General features: G+C 46.6%; 1 protein-coding gene and 1 pseudogene across 2 annotated transcripts in view; both read left to right on the plus strand.

Moving 5' to 3' along the window:
• The window catches only part of NHEJ1 (non-homologous end joining factor 1), a gene marked incomplete at both ends in the record, with an annotated part of 102,616 nt that extends 97,435 nt beyond the window's left edge, over positions 1 to 5,181 (plus strand). The window contains 3 exons of the mRNA XM_080720023.1: positions 3,369 to 3,486; positions 4,515 to 4,633; positions 5,107 to 5,181. Coding sequence (XP_080576149.1) covers positions 3,369 to 3,486; positions 4,515 to 4,633; positions 5,107 to 5,181 — 312 coding nt within the window. The remainder of the gene's footprint in view (positions 1 to 3,368; positions 3,487 to 4,514; positions 4,634 to 5,106) is intronic.
• Positions 5,182 to 12,668: 7,487 nt separating this feature from the next.
• LOC308258632 (small ribosomal subunit protein uS19-like) lies at positions 12,669 to 16,141 on the plus strand (annotated as a pseudogene). Its single transcript has 2 exons — positions 12,669 to 12,783; positions 15,704 to 16,141. The product of its transcript is annotated as a small ribosomal subunit protein uS19-like (transcript).
• The last annotated feature ends 1,228 nt before the right edge of the window (positions 16,142 to 17,369 follow it).

Here is a 17,369-nt window from a genome sequence, read left to right on the forward strand (position 1 = left end):
CAAATTGTTTGAAAAACAAAGCCAAACAACATATATCTGCCTATCTCATGCATGCAAATGTGCACTCCTAGAAGCAGGGCTTTTATTTATCATTGTATTGACCCAGACCTGTTCTGAGCAAGAAAGGATTGACGCATCCATTCCCCCACCCCCCGGTCCTGAGCACCTGGCACATAAAATCCCAATGATTTTTTTTTTTTTTTTTTTTTTTTGCTGGCCAGAGTTGACTCTGTGTTAATCAGATGAACAGGTTCCACAGTAGGTTGACCTGACTCTTCTTCCCCTCCCATTCTGGGCAGTGACCCGCTTTGTGGCTGGTACACCGCGCTCCTGGCTCACTCGTACTTACAGCAGGGGACACTATTTGTTTGGCTTAGTTCTGACTCCAGCATTCTCCCTTTGATCTCTGCCGCCTGCCCCACCTCGCCCCCACCATTGTCCTGCTCTGGGAACGAATGTTTCTCCTTCCGAGCTCAGGCCTCCACAAGTCTCTTCCTAGCACATTCTGAAATGGCATACAAGGAAGCAGGATGCTGGGGGTGGCTGGAATGGGACTAAGTTGCGGCCTCACAGCCCCAAGGGGTTCAGTCTGCACCAGCTGCCTCCTTTATATCTGCTCACTGTTTTTCGTTACTTTAGGGATGACAGATCAACTGTAATGTGAGGGATTATGGGCTGTGCTCCTGAGAGAGGCTGGATTATTGATGAAAACTCCTGTCAGATAAGTAAATAGGGGAGCAATTTCATATGTGGGCCCCGAAGCCAGACTGCCTGGATTCTAATCCTGCTCCACCTCTTACGGGGTTGTGACTGACTACCATGTCCATGCATTCACAAATTCTTACTGAGCCCAGACCATGGACCAGGGGTTGTTTTAGATACCAGGAAATTAGTAGTGAACAAGACCAGAATGGGTTCATGCATTTAAAGTACTTTGAATAGTGCCTAGCATGTAGTAAGTATTCAGCAAATGCAGCAGTGTTCAGTGCCTAGTACTGTTGTGAGAACAGACACTTGTATGGGATGACCTTTGGCAGCAACTGCAGGACCAGACTCTCTGACAAGGGGAAGGATAGAGGAGGAGCTAAGGCGGAGTTCTAGATTTGGACCTAGGTCCAGGGAACTAGCCCTTCATTTCTGGCACTTCATTTTAAGGTTACATAGATGAGCTGGGTAAAGATCACCCTGGAACATTTATGAGTCTGTTTGGTTTCATAGAAAGGGCGGGAGGAAATGACCCTGGACTGCCAGGACTCTGCCTGGCCCATTCTTACAGACAGCACAATGCCTACCAAGCCGTGTATGAGTGGCCCTGGAGAGGCTTCATTGCTTGAGCAATGTGAAGGGAGAGCCTGGGGACTGAAGGAAGGAGAGTAGCTATTTGCCTCTTCACTACCAGGGCCCTCTGCCTGTCCAGTCGAGGAGATGGTGGCTTGGGCTTGGGGAGCAAACCTAGGAAGGAGAATTGGGTAGGGTAGAGGTGGCGTGGCTTGATATTTTGCCTCCCCTGTTTCAGGTCACTCTTGAGGAGTGCTGGTGTAGATGGCTAATGGGACAGCTGATCGTGTGATAATTGCTAGAGGCAAAGTTTAGATTCAGGGCTCCTGATTCATTGTCTGTGGTTTCCAGTGAAAGTCCAAGCCTTACTGAAACCCGGTGTTACATTGCAATAAAAACAAAGAAAGTCCAAGCCTGCGATACTGTTTATGGAGGTAGGGCTGGAGTAGAAATGAATGTTCTATTTCCTGGGGATCAACAAGTTCTTCAGCTACTACCCCACTCCAGGAAAGATAACTGTACAGTCCTGACTATGGTTCAGCACCTACTTCACCGCTTCTCATATTCTTTCTCTTCCATTCTTCTCCCACGGGGGGGGGGGTTCAGAAATAAAAGCCCTGAGAGCCCAAAAAGGGTGCCCTTGACATGAGATATGGGCCCGTCTCATGGGCCAAGGATTCTTGGGTTGGTTCCCGTATGTGCTGCTGGCATGGCTGCCCTTGGGGACGGGCTGACTTGGCTGGGAACTATGACAACTGGCATGCATGGGGACAGATGAAGTAGGTCTGGGTCCAGTCCAAGATTCTGAAATGCAGCCAGGTTTGGGACCACTGGATACCATATTCTTTCTTCTCATTTTTATTGTACTTTGTTCAGTCTTAAGCCATTACTTCAGCTCATTTCAGCCAAGTATATGAAACTAGAACTAGGGCAGGCACTTTGCTGTGTATATAAATCCACAGCTCATTCCATAGCAAAGGAAATATAATGTAATTATTGTAATGTTTCTCAGCGTTTTTTCATGATCATCTCCCTTCTAAGACATTTTTCCTAATTTCCCCCTCTCAGATTTATTATTTATTTATTTATTTATTTATTTATTTTTTGGTGGTACTGGGGTTCCTGGAAGCCCTTCTTCCTCCAGGCTGCACTCCCAGACCTATTTTATATTTTTGAAACAGGGTCTCTTACGCCAGCGCTGCTGGCTTCGAACCTGCACGATCCTCCTGTCTCCGCCTCCCAAGCGCGGGGATTACAAGCGTGCGCCACCACGCCCGGCAGTTGGATTTATTTTTTAAAAACCTGTGTATCTACTATATTTATATCTCTGTATAATACCTTAAAAGAGTAACTTTTTTTACCCATCAAAAAACAGTTTTCAGTTTGGGATGTAGTTCATTGGTAGAGTGTTTACCCAGCATGTGTGAGGCCCTACAAGCAATCCTCAGCACTACAAAATGAAAATGTTTTCACCACCTTGTGGGAAATAATATCCCCATTGAGGATGCATGGATTGTAGTAAAGCACCATGGGATTACAGTAGGGAATAGAAAATGGTAGGTAGGTCTCGAAAGATGAGTGGACTGTATTTCACATCTTCGTTTTCCTCTGACAAGCTTCATGGCTCCACAATCTGTTCTTGTTTCTCAGTCTTTCCTTCCATTTTGTTCCCTTCCCCCTCTCCTAGATATCACTCCTTTTCTCTCTCTAGCATGGACATTTAGGAGTAAATTTTGTTAAAATAGTGAACTAAACAGTTCATGGACAACTTAGGGAAGCCAGTTCCCTAAAATAGCCCTCTGAGAGGTCATCCCTATAGAAGAAAACTCCTAGAAACAAACCAACAGGAAAACATCACACAGATCAAGGACTGGAGGAAATAGATACATTCAGAATTGCCTTTCAGAGGATAAGGCCTCCCAAGAATACTTTATCATGTTGAGCAGGCTTGGACAGGGGTACCCTATATTAGATACAATAACTTTGTATAAAATCATTTAGTGTTGATGCCATTTCTTCCAGTGGGATATCAGATCCCTTTTCTTTGGCCAGACAGTGTAACCAACATCTGTATCTCCTCTCCTTGGTAGAAGCTACCGGAGGCATGCAGTATTGGCGATGGAAGGCCCTTTGTTATGAATCTGCAGAGTCTGTATGTGGCAGTCACCAAGCAGGTGGTGCAGGTGGGACAGAAGCACCAAGACACTGGTGAGCGGCTCCAGAAAGAGCTTCGGCCTGGGGTTAGAGTTGGGGTCTAGGTTTGTGCTGTCCGGTATGGTAGCTTCAGCCATATGTAGCTATTTAAATTTATATTAATATGACAGCTGGGCATGGTGGCACACACTTGTAATCCCAGCATTCGGGAGGCTGAGACAGGAGGATCCGGGTTCAAGGACAGCCTCAGCTATTTAGTGAGGCCCTCTGCAATTCAGTGAAACCCTGTTTCAAAATAAAGATTAAAAGCCGGGCGTGGTGGCGCACGCTTGTAATCCCTGCGCTTGGGAGGCAGAGACAGGAGGATTGCGCAGGTTCAAAGCTAGCCGCGCGCGCTGGCTTAGGAGACCCTGTTTCCAAATAAAAATGTAAAAATAGGTCTGGGAGTGTAGCCCGGAGATAGAAGGGCTTCCAGGAACCCCAGTACCACCAAAAAATAAAAAATAAAAAAAATAAAGAAAGAAAGAATAAAAAATAGGGCCAGGGGTATAGAAGGTAGAATGCCCCTGGGTTCCATCCCTAGTGCCACAAAAAAGAAATAAAAATAAATAACTTTATATTAATACAAATTAAAATTAAAATTTCATTTCCTCACATGCTCTGGCCATATCTCAAATACTTAATAGCTACACATGCCCAGTGGCTACCAAGTTGGACAGCGCAGGCACAGGACACGCCCTCACAGCAGAAAGTTCTCTTAGACGGCACTGGCCAGTGTCAGGGGTTGGCAAGAGAATCAGCGGAAGGATTTCTGTCCCTGCCGACAGACGTCAGGAAAGTGCAGAGAGACAGCTGGCTCTTTTGGGTCAAGGACACCCTCTTCTGCCTGCTGAGAGTAGGCCTGGAGAAGCTGCATAGAAACAGGGCTTTCTGAAAGTCAGCAGGAAGTTGGGTTTGTGGCCACTTCTATATGTAAATTCATTAGTACCAAACTCTGGCCTTTGTCTACTTGTTAGGTGTTAATATCTTCTTGGTAAGAAGCAGCATTTCTCACTACCCCCTCTTTGTCATTCTAGTTTCAGGAGATGCTCCGACCTCAGGCAGCACCTCCCCTCAAGAAGCTGATTACCAATTTCTGAGTCAGCCAGAACAGCCAGTCTCCTCTGCACCAAGCACCACAGTGCCCAAGAAAGAGCCCATGGTGAGTGGTGGGCAGCTTCCTGGACGGGGTTCTGAGAACCGGAGGGACCGGCTCCTCCAGCCTCCAGCCAGTGGTCCCTGCAGTCGCTGCCTGGTTAGTGCTGCCTCAATAGTAGTGAGGGCTGTTTGTGAGCAGACTAACAAACTGCAGAGAGGCCTGGTCTCTGCCATCCTCCCCTGCTAGCTCCTCACTGCCATTATTGTTCTGAATGATGAACCTCAACTCCTTTTTCATCTTGTCTCTCCCCCAGTGGTGGTCTGTCTGTGGGGCTGTTCCTTAGGAGAAAAAGCATGTACACATCTCCTATTGGGGTCTTAGATCACAGTTACTGCCAAACAAAAACGTCAGAACGTCCATGTCAGATGTTTCAAAGCCCATCCTAACCTGGAGCCATGAGAGGAAGAAGGTTCTTTTCCTATTGTAAGTAGATCTGTTCTAAAACCTTTATTAACTTGGGTTCCTTCTTCCTCTAGGATACTTTGGGCCCCACGCAGAGACCTCAATTGTCAAAGGCCAAGAGGAAGAAGCCCCGGGGGCTCTTCAGTTAACCTGTCATGGTCTCAACTGCTGAGGATGGACCAGCTTCTAAGCATCACCTAGAAAGGAGCTCAGATGGCAGAGCATCCCTCCAACAGACTGCAGTCAGAGGCACACAGGGCAAAAGGCTGGCTGAATGGGACTGCCGACCACGGAGGCTCTAACCGCTGGGCCCTGGCCTTCCCTGTTAGAGTGGAAGCCAGTCTCTGGGAACCCCACACCCTCCTCTCTTAGGTGGAGGTTCTCTAACTGAAGACTGTAACTTGGACTTTAAGAATATAGATCAAATCCTCCAAAGGGCAGAATGTACTCAGGAAGCCTGTGCCTTTCTCCAGAGTTCCTAGCCAGTCCCAGATGCTCTTCAGAATCCCTCTTCTCTCTTTAACATGGAATAAAAATTATTCCCATTCCCCACTTTTGCAATTACTTAACGTGGAACTCACAACCTGTCTCCCCTCACTGGGTTTTTTTTGTCTCTGGGTGAAGTCTAGCTCTCAGTTCAATCCTTTAGGTCTTCTTAAGGCTCTGTTGTGGCCTGGGCTTTCTCCACTTCAGAAACTTTGATCTTAAGGACTCTCTCCATGGTGACAAGACAGACGGACTGCTGCTCTCCTCTGCCAATTTGGGACACATTTTCTGCTTGCCAGGTACGTGGGAATTGGAATTATAAGGAGCTTCAGAATACTAGGGCCAAGGTAGGTTCCCAGGGATGGGAGAAAAAGGAACTTGATTTTCTCATTCTCTACTCCACTTTAAGTAATATACTAAGTAGAAGAACTAAGGTGACAGGAAACAGGACATGGCCTAAGGTCTTCCCAGGACAACATAATTGGCCTATAGAATGAATAGTGCTTAGCAAGAAAAAGTATAAAAGCTATATGAAATGGCAGAATCTGAGACACCGCTGGGCACCCCAGGACAGGCCAGCCCCCGGACCTCCTCTGCTAAGTCTTCCTCTAGAGTAACGCCTTATGAAATTACCTTGGAGAGATAGGAATGAAAGTAGACCTCAGGCAGGGCACAGTAGTGCACATCTATAATCCCAGCTATTTGGGAGGCTGAAGCAGGATTGCAAGTTTGAGTCCAGCCGAGGGAACTTAGTGAGACCCCATCTTGAAAAATTAAAAAAAAAAATTTAAAGTAAATTTTAAAAAATGACTAGGGATGTAGCTCAGTGGTAAAATACTTGCTAGGCAAGCACTTAGTCCTGGGTTCAATCCCCAGTACAGCAAAAATAAAAAATAAAATAAATAAAAATAAATAAATAAAACACAGAAGTTCATTGGGAACCCTTAGGTAGGGAGACATCCAGAAAAAAACAAAACAACAACAACAACAAAAAAAAACAGATCCCTCTTCTGGCATACGTACTTTTTGCTGATCTCCTAGTTCATGAATCCTCACTAGTTGGGACCTGTGTTTCTACACTGATTCCAAGCCATGGGTAGACGACCATCTACTTAGATTGATAATGAATCTACTTGATAATGAAGTCCTGATTATTTTAAGAAGAATAATAGTAATAAACAGCTGACATTTGCTGAGCAGTTAATGTTCACCAGGTAGCCTATCTAGTCAAGTGCCTGATACTGAATTTTCAGTCTCATCTGAGAAAGATACTGTTAACCCACTAAGAAATTGAGTCTTAGAGTGATTGGATGACTTATCAAAGGGCCATACAACTAATAAATGACAGCTAGAATTTGAACCCAAACAGCGGAATTCTTAACAACAATATTGTAGACGTTACTGAAAACGCTTTTTCCAGGAACACTGTTGGCTCTTCTGATCTTCTGTGATACCCAGGTTTATCTTACCACCCTGTCTCCTTCTGGTAGGATGTTCTCCCTGTGCCTGGTGAGATCCTCAAGGCAGGAGCTCTTTAGGACTCCAGGACTCAGCCCTCTAGTCTCCCCTTGCTGCTGACTTCCTTTACCTCCAGCCCACAGCTCCCCAGGGGTCCCTGGTAATGCCCATCATCAAAGTGAATTGGAAACTAAGTGAAAACAGTCTATTAGCTGGGTTTTTTGTTTGTTGGTTTTGTTGGGGGTTTTTTTGTTTTGTTTTTTTGGTACTGGGGATTAAATCCAGGGGGCATTTCACCTCCAAGCTACACTCCTAGCCCTTGTTATTTATTATTTTGAAATAGGGTATTGCTAAGTTGCTGAGGCTGGCCTCAAACCTGTCTCAGCTTTCCAAGTACTGGGATCGCAGACATGCATCATTTTACCCGGCTCACTTTATTCTTTATATTCTTTTTAGCATAATTTAGATAACCAAATCTAAGGGTCTACACAGTATGTGACCACAAGGAAAATAGAAAAGCTTCCCCAGCAAGCTGGGAGAAAATATTGATTCTTCACCCTGGATAACCCGTTGCCCTAAGAGCAAGTCTCAAGCAGGCATTTTTCATTAGGGAGGACCAGGACCTACAAATTCCCTAAAATTGAAAGAAAAATCCTAAGAACACAACTTTGCTGATGTTCGTATAAGATTACATGACTTTTTCAAAAGGTAAGTATGCTTCATGACCTTCCGGTTCGCTACCTCTGTATCCCCAGAGGTTTCTCCCTTCTGTACTGCATAGTACATCCTTAGGGAAACACCGCTGCTAGGGGCCTTGCCTTCGACATCCTTGTCCTGAAGCCTGTACCCTGATCCAGGGGTGGTGGTGGAGACTCATTCATCCCAGGGCAATGCCAGGGAAATCCCTGCTTTGACAAATTGGCCTAGCCAGGCTGTATTCCAGCCCTGCCCCCTGGCTTGGGCCCCTCCCTGAGGCCCCCAGCCTGGCCCAACCCCCACTCCACATGCACATAAAAGGGTCGAATTCTCGTGGCTGCTCCATAAATTTTATTCCGTAAATATTAGTTTTCCCTGTGTTTAATAAAGCAGCGGCCCACCTCCCCGCCTACCCGCCCGCTCCCCGGGGCCGGGGCTGGGGCCAGGGCTGGCTGGTGGGAGAAGGGACTCTTTCAATTGCTTTGGAGTATTTTTAGAAAAAAAAATAATATAAGGTGGTTTACTTGAGCAAGCCAGCAAACCAGGAGCAGGGACTTGGGACCTCGAGGAAGTTCCTGCGGCAACTTGACCTAAAAAGTAGAGAAATAGCGCCACCTAGGTTGCAAGGCCTACTCGGCCCTGCAGGGAAATCCACTAAGGAAAGCTCTTTGCTGGGAGAGAAATCCTCATTCTGCACTCCAGCTGAGTGGTACCTCCTGAACTACCGCCTCACAGGGCTTCCTCAGCAGCACTCCAGCTGAGTCCTGGATGATCCCATCAGGACCATTCTTTTCTCCCAGATGGGGGAGCATTCGTTTCCAAGGGATGGTAAAGTTACTGAGAAGGAAGAAGGAGGCTTCCAGTCGCTATCCTCCTCTGAGTCCCAAGGAGCTAGCCCCGGCATTCCTAGGGTCTAAGGTGGCAAGGGGTGATCTCTGTGCTCCAGTGCTCTGGCCTGGCAGCCTTGCTCGGGGGAATCAAGATCTCACACAGGCCTGGTGCAGGGCACCTACAGGCGGCACTGAGGAGGGAGGGGTGCCACCCCTCCTGAGACCCAGGCCTGCTGCTGCTTGATTTATTCTTGGGACATTTGGACTCCTTTTCTTTCCTTCTGTTCATTTACGCTTCCCATTTCCCAAGCCCTTACCTGATCCCTCGCCCAGGTCTGTCTGGAGATGCGCAGGAGCCCCTTGTGTACTCTGTACCCAGAGAGTGGGAAAAGCTGCGCCTCTCCTCCTCGCCCTCGGTTTGCTCTTATTCCTGACACCAACAAGGACAGTTTCTTCTCCACACTTATTTTCCTTCTTATTTTCTCCTACTTACAATGCTAGGAAGATTTGCTTCTAAGACTTTAGAGAAAACCCAACTCTTCATAGTAGCCCGTCCTCCTGATATGGCGTTCCCCATCTGTTCTGCCTATCCCTCCACTCTGCTTTTAGTAATCCATAACAGCAGACATATTTCCTACATGACATGTTTTCCTAATTTCAGTAGATGATACTTCATGAAGAGAGGGTTGTTTTTAACTCTAACTTGGAAAATATCACTGTGGTGATATAGCACTAAAGGGTACTTTTTTTTTTTGCAGTCCTAGGGATGGAACTCAGGGACATTCTACCTTCAAGTGATATCCCCAGCCTTATTTTTTATTCTTTATTTTGAAACAGGTTCTCACTGAGTTGCAAAGGGCCTCACTAAGTAGCTGAGGCTGGCCTGGAACAACAATCCTCCTGTCTCAGCCTCCCAAATGCCGGGATTACAAGCACGCGCCATCATGCCCAGCTCTAAAGGGTACCACTTTACCATAACTGAGTTTTCAAATAAGCGGGATATGCAGTCAGATGCTCTACGCCGGGCGTGGTGGCGAACGCTTATAATCCCCGCGCTTGGGAGGCTGAGACAGGAGGATCTCACAGGTTCGAAGCCAGCCTCAGCTACTTAGTGAGGCTCTCAGCAACTTAGTGAGACCCTGTTTCCAAATAAAATATAAAATAGGTCTGAGAGTATAGCCCGGAGGTAGAAAGCCTTCTGGGTTCCACCTCCAGTACCACCAAATAAATAAATAAATAAGCCGGGCGTGGTGGTGCACGCTTGTAATCCCCGCGCTTGGGAGGCGGAGACAGGAGGATCGCGCAGGTTCGAAGCCAGCCGTGCTGGTGTAAGAGACCCTGTTTCAAAAATATAAAATAGGTCTGGGAGTGTAGCCCGGAGGAAGAAGGGCTTCCAAGAACCCCAGTACCACAAAATAAATAAATAAATAAATAAATAAGCAGGATATTTTTTTTCTAAAATCTGCCCCAAAGTGGTTTCTGTCTTTGAATTTTCCTAAAGAAGAAACTGTCCAAAAGGAGTAAGTGACATCCCCAAGGAAGCCCCAAAACTCAGAGTCCAGAGGCGTGGTTGCTAGACCCTGTTACCAATATCCATAAACGTACGCCCTGCCAAAGCTGTAATGGGTTAAACTGGGCCCTTAGATAGTGGGAAACGCAGGGAGAGGAGAGAGCCCATGCTTTGGAGGGCTTTTCCTGGGCTGACCCCCAGGAAGCTCTGCTGGATACACATGTCTGGGGCTCTTAGTGCTCTGGGTCTCCTCTTTGCTCTGGCCACAGCTGCAGAGGATCCTACCCTGAGAGAAACGTCCAGCAAGGGAGGTACCGGTAGCTTGGCTGTGTGTTAGTGATAGGGGCCTAGGAGCTGTTCTATGTTGGAGAAGTTGGAAGGCCATCCATCCTCCCTGCCTCTCATCCCAGATACCTTTCATGTACACTACCCCATCTCCTGACACATTCTTTTCTAATACTAGGAACTGAACCCAGGGGCATTCTACTTCTGAACCACATCCCCAGTCCCCCTTTTTAAAATTTTGAAACAGGGTTGCCGAGGAGGCCTTGAACCTTCAATCTTCCTGTCTCAGCCTCCCAAGTACTGGGATAACAGTTTGTGCCATTACACCAGGCAAAACTTTCTTTATGGTGCTTTTATAGGTATCCCTTCAGTTCTGGGGTTTCATTTCTCTCTTTCTCTTTCTTTCTTCCTCTCTTCCTTCCTTCCTTCCTTCCTTCCTTCCTTCCTTCCTTCCTTCCTTTCTTTCTTTTCTTTTCCTTTCTTTCTTTCTTTCTTTCTTTCTTTCTTTCTTTCTTTCTTTCTTTCTTTCTTTCTTTTTCATACTGGGGATTGGACCCAGACACATTCTATTTCTGAACTATACCCCCAGCCCTATTTATTTTTATTTTGAAATGGGGTCTCAGTAGGTTGATGACAGTCTCACTACTTGCTGAGCTTGTCCTTAAACCTGCGATCCTCCTGTTTCAGCCTCTCAAGTACAGGGATTACAGGCGTGCGCCACCGCGCCTGGCTCTGGGGTCTCATTTTTTCCCCCTGGTGCATAATCAGGGAGCACGAAGCACTGCAGCAAACCATCACTCGCTCTGAGCCGCTGAGCCCCAGTCCCACTCAGTGTTGCTATCTGGAGCCCGGCAGAGCCTTTGCTGCCGTCCACACCCTTGGACCCCTTTGAATAAGTGCTGGCCTCTAGGTATCCAACTCTCGTGGATTCCTGAGAATCTGGGCCAACCTTCAAGGGGAACCCGGAAGAGGCATTGAAAGAAACTCCAGGGTGTGGGGAGCACACAGCCTTTGACTCACCTGGGAAGATTGTGCCAGGATTACTTGTTCTGCTGGGCCAAGGCCAGCAGTTAAAGGAGCATGTAGGGCACACTCTTCCTCCTCTCACTTTAGGCCCCACAGTGTCGGGACTGGAGTCCCGAGTGGGGCTCAGGGGCTGCCGGAGTCCCTTCTGAAATCTGGGTGTTATGTTTACTTTCTCATATTGGCAGCTGGAAGGGGAAGCCCATCCCTGCTTGGCATTGTTGTCTAACATGGTTAATCAGATCCTATAATCCTGCTGTGGAAATATTGGGCCTCACTCAAAACAATAGAGACCAAGAATATTGTGGTTAAATTTCAACCAACTGCCTCCCTGGCCTGTTTGCCTAACCCCTACCCCCCTCTCCAGGGCCAGAGTCCTCCCAGCTTTATGGACCCCTGATAGGATCGACAGCCGGTCAGAAATCGGTGACAGGAGAGGGGAGATTGGAGTAGGGGAAGGGCAGTCTTCTTGACTGGCACTCCATCCTGGCTTCCCCCTCCCTCCGTGGGCCCTGAGGGTGAACAGGGGCTGCACAAAGGAATTGGAGCCGGTAGGGAAGGCCTGCAGAAAGGGTCTTCACTCAGGGACCAAGAGCAGCACTGCTGGAAATCGTGCTTGGTAAAGAGCTCTCTTGTCAAGACAGAAAAAGACCGCTGCCCCGCGAGAAGGGAAGACTGCCGGCTACATGTATTACTGCTGACTGGTGCTTCCAAAGCACTACCAGTTGGTTCTGTGTCACATGTGGAATGGCACTGGTTGGGCAAGATGGAGCTGGTAATAAGGGTTTTGGATTCACAAGTAACCTAATATAAGAGAAATGTTAGTACTAATACTCAGATGATATATGAAAGTGATAGTGATAACCCAGCTTGAACGATTTTCTGGTGGTCATGTCCATTGTGTTGCTTTTTGTGTGTGCCGTACTAGGGACTGAACCCAGGGCCATTCTACCTCCAAGCTACACCTCCAGCCCTTTTGATTTATCATGAAACAAGGTCTCAATGCTCATTAAGTTGCTGAGGCTGCCACAAGCCCGTGATTCTCCTGTCTCAGCCTCCCAAATACTGGGATCCCAGGTGCGTGCCACCACACCCAGCTGTGCTGCTCCTTTTAATAGCCATAAATCAAATGTGGCAGGATCATTTCAGTAATTATACTAGCAGGCCAAAAGGAGTAATCATTTAAGAAGGATATAAGCTGTATGATTTTGAATTAAAAAAGGCAAAGATGCAGTGCCTGGACTAGGCTAACAGAGAAATTTAACATGGTGATGAACTCAGCAAGAGGCAGACAAGGTCTTCTGAGTCGGTAGACCACCCAGACGGTGGAGTGGCCAGCTCTGACCCCATGTGGCTGCTGTGCGCCCCATCTGCGCTGATCTTGGAGGTGCCTGTCAAGGAGCTGACGCACAGCGCAGCCTCAGCCTCAGCTCCAGCGCTGTGGACTATTGAACGGTCAAAGTGTATGTGCATTTTTAGGATTTGAAGAATGAAAATAGCAGAACGGTGCCAAGTGAAACTGAATTAATCTGTTCGTATAGGGCAGAGGTGGCACGACAGATGAGAGCCCTTGAAGATGTTTCTCACCGAGAGGGCGCTCTGTGATCGTCCAGGGATTGGCATGGCCCCTGTGGGTCATTCATCAAAGCCAGTAGGAAGCAGGGTCTGCTTGATGGGAGCTGAGCTTCCCACCAGAGGGACAGCTGAGAAGTTGTTCCTGGGACTGAGAGTCTAAGACGTATATGAGCTTCTGGATGGAAATCCCTCAGGTAACTTAGTGGCAGGCATCTGCTGGAACGAAGCAGGTAGAGAAACTGATATCAAAACGATCGAAAGATGGGGAAACATCTCAACATTTAAGCCATGGATAACCAGTGGGCATAATTCAGTGGGAAGAAAGATCCCCATAGAAACCCTAGAGAACAGGCTGTGTTCCTGAGAAGGGGGAAGCAGCGACAGGGTCGGTTAATGCTCGTGTTGTTCATGGAGTTGAACTGTGAACGGGGAGACATTCTGGATCACTACAGAGACATTCAAAGGGCTGGCACAGGTGCACAGGCAAAGTGTTGGGAATAGAGAAACTCATTCAGCAAGAGACAGGAATAATTAAACATCAGTAACTCCGATCATGTTTACTGGGTGCCTACAGGGACACTATGCTGCTTTCTCTGGTCACAAAGGTAAACTCCCTACTTTCAGCAAACCTGCAATCCAAAGTTGGTATTTAAAGGATAGATACTTTTTGTCCCTCAATTTTTTAAGTGTGAGGATTAAACCCAGGGGCTTTCTGTCTCCAAGCCACACTCCCAGCCCATTTTGTATTTTTGAAACAGGGTCTTACTAGGTTGCTGAGGATGATCTTGCTAAATTGCTGAAGCTGTCCTGGAGCCTGCAATCCTCCTGTCTCAGCCTCCCAAATACTGGGATTACAGGCCTGTGCCACCATGCCCAGCACATCTTTTTTTTTTTTTCTAATTTAAAAGAATCCTATGAGCTGGCTGTGGTGGCACATGCTTGTAATCCCAGTACTTGAGAGGCTGAGATATGAGGATTGTGGTTCACAGGCAGCCTCAGCTACTTAGTGAGGCCCTCTGCAACTTAGTGAGACAAAATAAATAATTTTAAAAATAGGGCTGGGGTGTAGCTTGGAGGTAGAATGTCCCTGGGTTCAGTCCCCAGTACCACTAAATAAATAAATAAATAAATAAATAAATAAATACAGAAAGAGAGAAAGGAAGGAAGAAAGGAAAGAAGAAAGAAAGAATCCTATGAAGCCAGGCACAGTGGCACATACCTGTAACCCCAGTACTTAGGAGGCTAAGACAGGAGGATCATAGCTTGAGGCCAGCCTCAGCAACTTAGCAAGACCCCATTTCAAAAAAAAAAAAAAAGACTAGGGATACAGCATAGAAATAGAAAACCTGTGGGGTTTATTTCCCAATAACCCCCATTTTTATGTATAAATACATCCTGTTACCTACTCTTACTGAACTATGTTGTGTTCATTGATATTTATAGATCAGTACATAAATCTCCTTCAATGTAAATCATCTTCACTCTCAGCTTTATAAAAAGTTTAAAAAGCACTCTCATGATCAGAAAGTAGGAAGTCAACCTCGCTACTTCGTTTCCCCTTGACTTTATCTTCAGTCACAGCGATCTCTGCTCCTTCTCTCCCACGCCAGACGTGTCAGGGCCTTTGCTCTGCATGGTTCTGTCTGCATAGAAGACTTTCCCTCCATATCCACTGGATAAAGCCCTCTCCTCTTTGTCTTTGGTGAAATCGCACCGTCCCAAGGAGATCTCCACCAGCCACTCCATGGAGCCCGCAGTCAGGTGCCTCCCTGCCCCTGCGGGCAGGCTGGCCCCCATTCAGCTAACCTGCTTGACTTATTTTGCTTGTCCTCCTTATTGCCTTTTAACATTTTGTTTATTTTTATATTTGTTTTTACTTGTCATTCTCCCCAGCTCCTCCCTACTAACTGGACATGGAGGATCACACTGTCATCCCTGCTACTTGGGAGGCTGAGTCAGGAGGGTGGCAAGCCTGAGGCCAGTCTGGGTAATTTAGCAGACCCCGTCTCAAAATTTAAAAAAACAGGGCTGGGGATGTAACTCAGTGGTAGAGTGCCTCTGGGTCCAATCTCCAATACCACAAAAGTAAATAAATACATAAATAAAAATTGAAAATTAAAAAATGAATTCTTTTTTTTTGACCGATTCACTTAGCATAATGTCCTACAAATGGGTCCTAGGAGGAACTCTAGATGAAAAAGGAAATCCTATAGAGGAGCAAACAAGACAACCTAAATGAGGGGATGGAAGGGGGAAGAAGGAAATTCTCTAAACACACAATGTACTTAAACATATCGAAGTCAATCACTAAGCCAAGCATGGGAAGGAGGGATGGGGAGGGAATGGGGTGGGAACTGGGTAGGGGCTAAATGGGCGATGTGCACATGTATGTCCACACAAGTCTTTTACCCCAATATGATGTATGAATACAATGCACCAATAAAATTTTTTAAATGAATTCTTCCCCACTAGTATAAAGCTTCATAAGGCAGGATCTTGGTTTTGTTTCTTCTTACATCCCAAGCATCCAGAACAATGCCTGGCATTTAGTAGGTGCTCAGAATTTTTTGTGTTATTGAATTAATAAAGATGTATATGTATACACACTTATGCCACAGTATCTTAGTGTGGCTTTAAATATGTGTGGATGTAAGCCAATGTAGTCTTGTTGGAGAAGCAACTTTGTGGAAACTAAGAATACCAATTATTGCTTTTTTTTTCTTCTGAAGAACTGGCAAGATGGAATTGGAGCAGCAGCGGCAGCAGACCTTCCACAAGTTCGCCTACCATGGCATGAACCTCGTCCAGCTCCTGGCTATGAGCAGCTGATACAGCTGTACAGGGCAAGCCAGTCCCCCAGGCGAGTCGCGGATTGCGGCAGAAGCAACACTTGCTGCTAAAGCTCCTGTGCATGGCCAAGAAGGGGTGCGGCCCATGGAGAAGCCAGAGGTGGTAAAGACCCACCCGCACGACATGATCATCCTGCCAGAGAGGGTGGTTGGCATGGTTGGCGTCTACAATGGCAAGACCTTGAACCTGGTGGAGATTAAGCCTGAGATGATCGGCTACTACCTGGGCGAGTTTTCCATCACCTACAAGCCTGTGAAGCACGGCCAGCCTGGCACTGGGGCCACCCACTCCTCCATCTTCATCCCCCTCAAGCAGCCTCCCTGGACATTAAGGGGATACATAACTCTGGAAAACAGACAAATAAACAAACAATACAGATTATTAAAAAGCAAGTGACTACTTTCTTGCTTTCTTTGGCTTTAGTTTCCCTGGTGTCCTTAAGGAGCCATCTCTACCAAGAGGGGCTGGGTGAGAGTGTCCAAGTCCCCTGTACTAGCGTGACGATATAAACCTAGTCACAGAGTGCTCACAGGCATGCCTAGAGCATCACTGAGCATTCAAAGAATAGTCAGTGTTACTAAATGTCCACTCAACTAGTATTTTCCAAGATTTTCTATTAAGCAAATAATTTCTTCCCAAATAGAGACACTGGGTTGGAAATAAAGCTCATTCGTTAGTAAACATCGTTATAATCTACACACAGAAATACATTTATATGTGTGTCTTTCTACCTGCAAATGTTTGTGCATAAGATAAGAGTTTCCCATCTTTGGTCTTTGACTTGAGGGGCAAACACTCTTTGTACCAAGTTCTGTTGCCCTTCCCTGCCTTTTCAAAGCCATCAAAGCAAGGCCTTAATGCCTGAGTCTCTCTGAAGTGCCTTGTAATGAGCTTATTGTTTGGCAAAGGTAACCTGACATTCCCATTTCTAATCAATAGCCAGCTTTCAAAGCATTGTTAGTTCTGAGTGGCTCTAATTGGATCTCTAAGTGTGTTCTGGACGGATCTAAGGCTTGAAAGACAAGCGTACTTCCATTTGGGCCAAATTTGGTGGAATTGCTAACCTCTTCAAAAAGTCAACAGCAGTCAAAATGGTCCTGACCCAGTGGAGAAAATGGTCAGAGTTGACGGCCGAAAAGCTCAGGAAGGTAACAGCTCTTGAAGGGCAAAACATTTCCTTAGATTTCAAAGAGAAAATGACTGACTCAACATAGGTTAGCAGCCTGCGTACTTGCTCCAAGGATTACTCAACAAGAAGCAGGGCCATTGTGGAGGCACGTGGGACTAGATTCCAACGGCTACACCCTCAGGTGCAAGCTCCAAGCCTCGATTTCCTCATCTGGAAAGTTGAGATAATGGTGTTGACTTGGTGAGGCTTTGAGAAGGTTTGTGAGGCGGGCGCAGGGTCCCCCTCTCCCAGGTCAGCCCCTGTGGCACTTCCTCGTTACGAGGGCTGTGGTTGCTGGGTAGATTTTCTTTCTTCGCAGCCATTCTTTTCCCTCTCTCAAAACTGATTTCATCCAGGAGGTTTCGAGCCCTGAGCTAATCATCTCTTAATTCGATATTCTCCCAGATCAGACTCATCTATAACCTGTCTAGTTCATCATGCACTCCCCCTGTGCTC

Source organism: Muscardinus avellanarius (assembly GCF_963383645.1).
Source record: "Muscardinus avellanarius genome assembly, chromosome: 2".
Lineage (NCBI taxonomy): Eukaryota > Metazoa > Chordata > Mammalia > Rodentia > Gliridae > Muscardinus > Muscardinus avellanarius.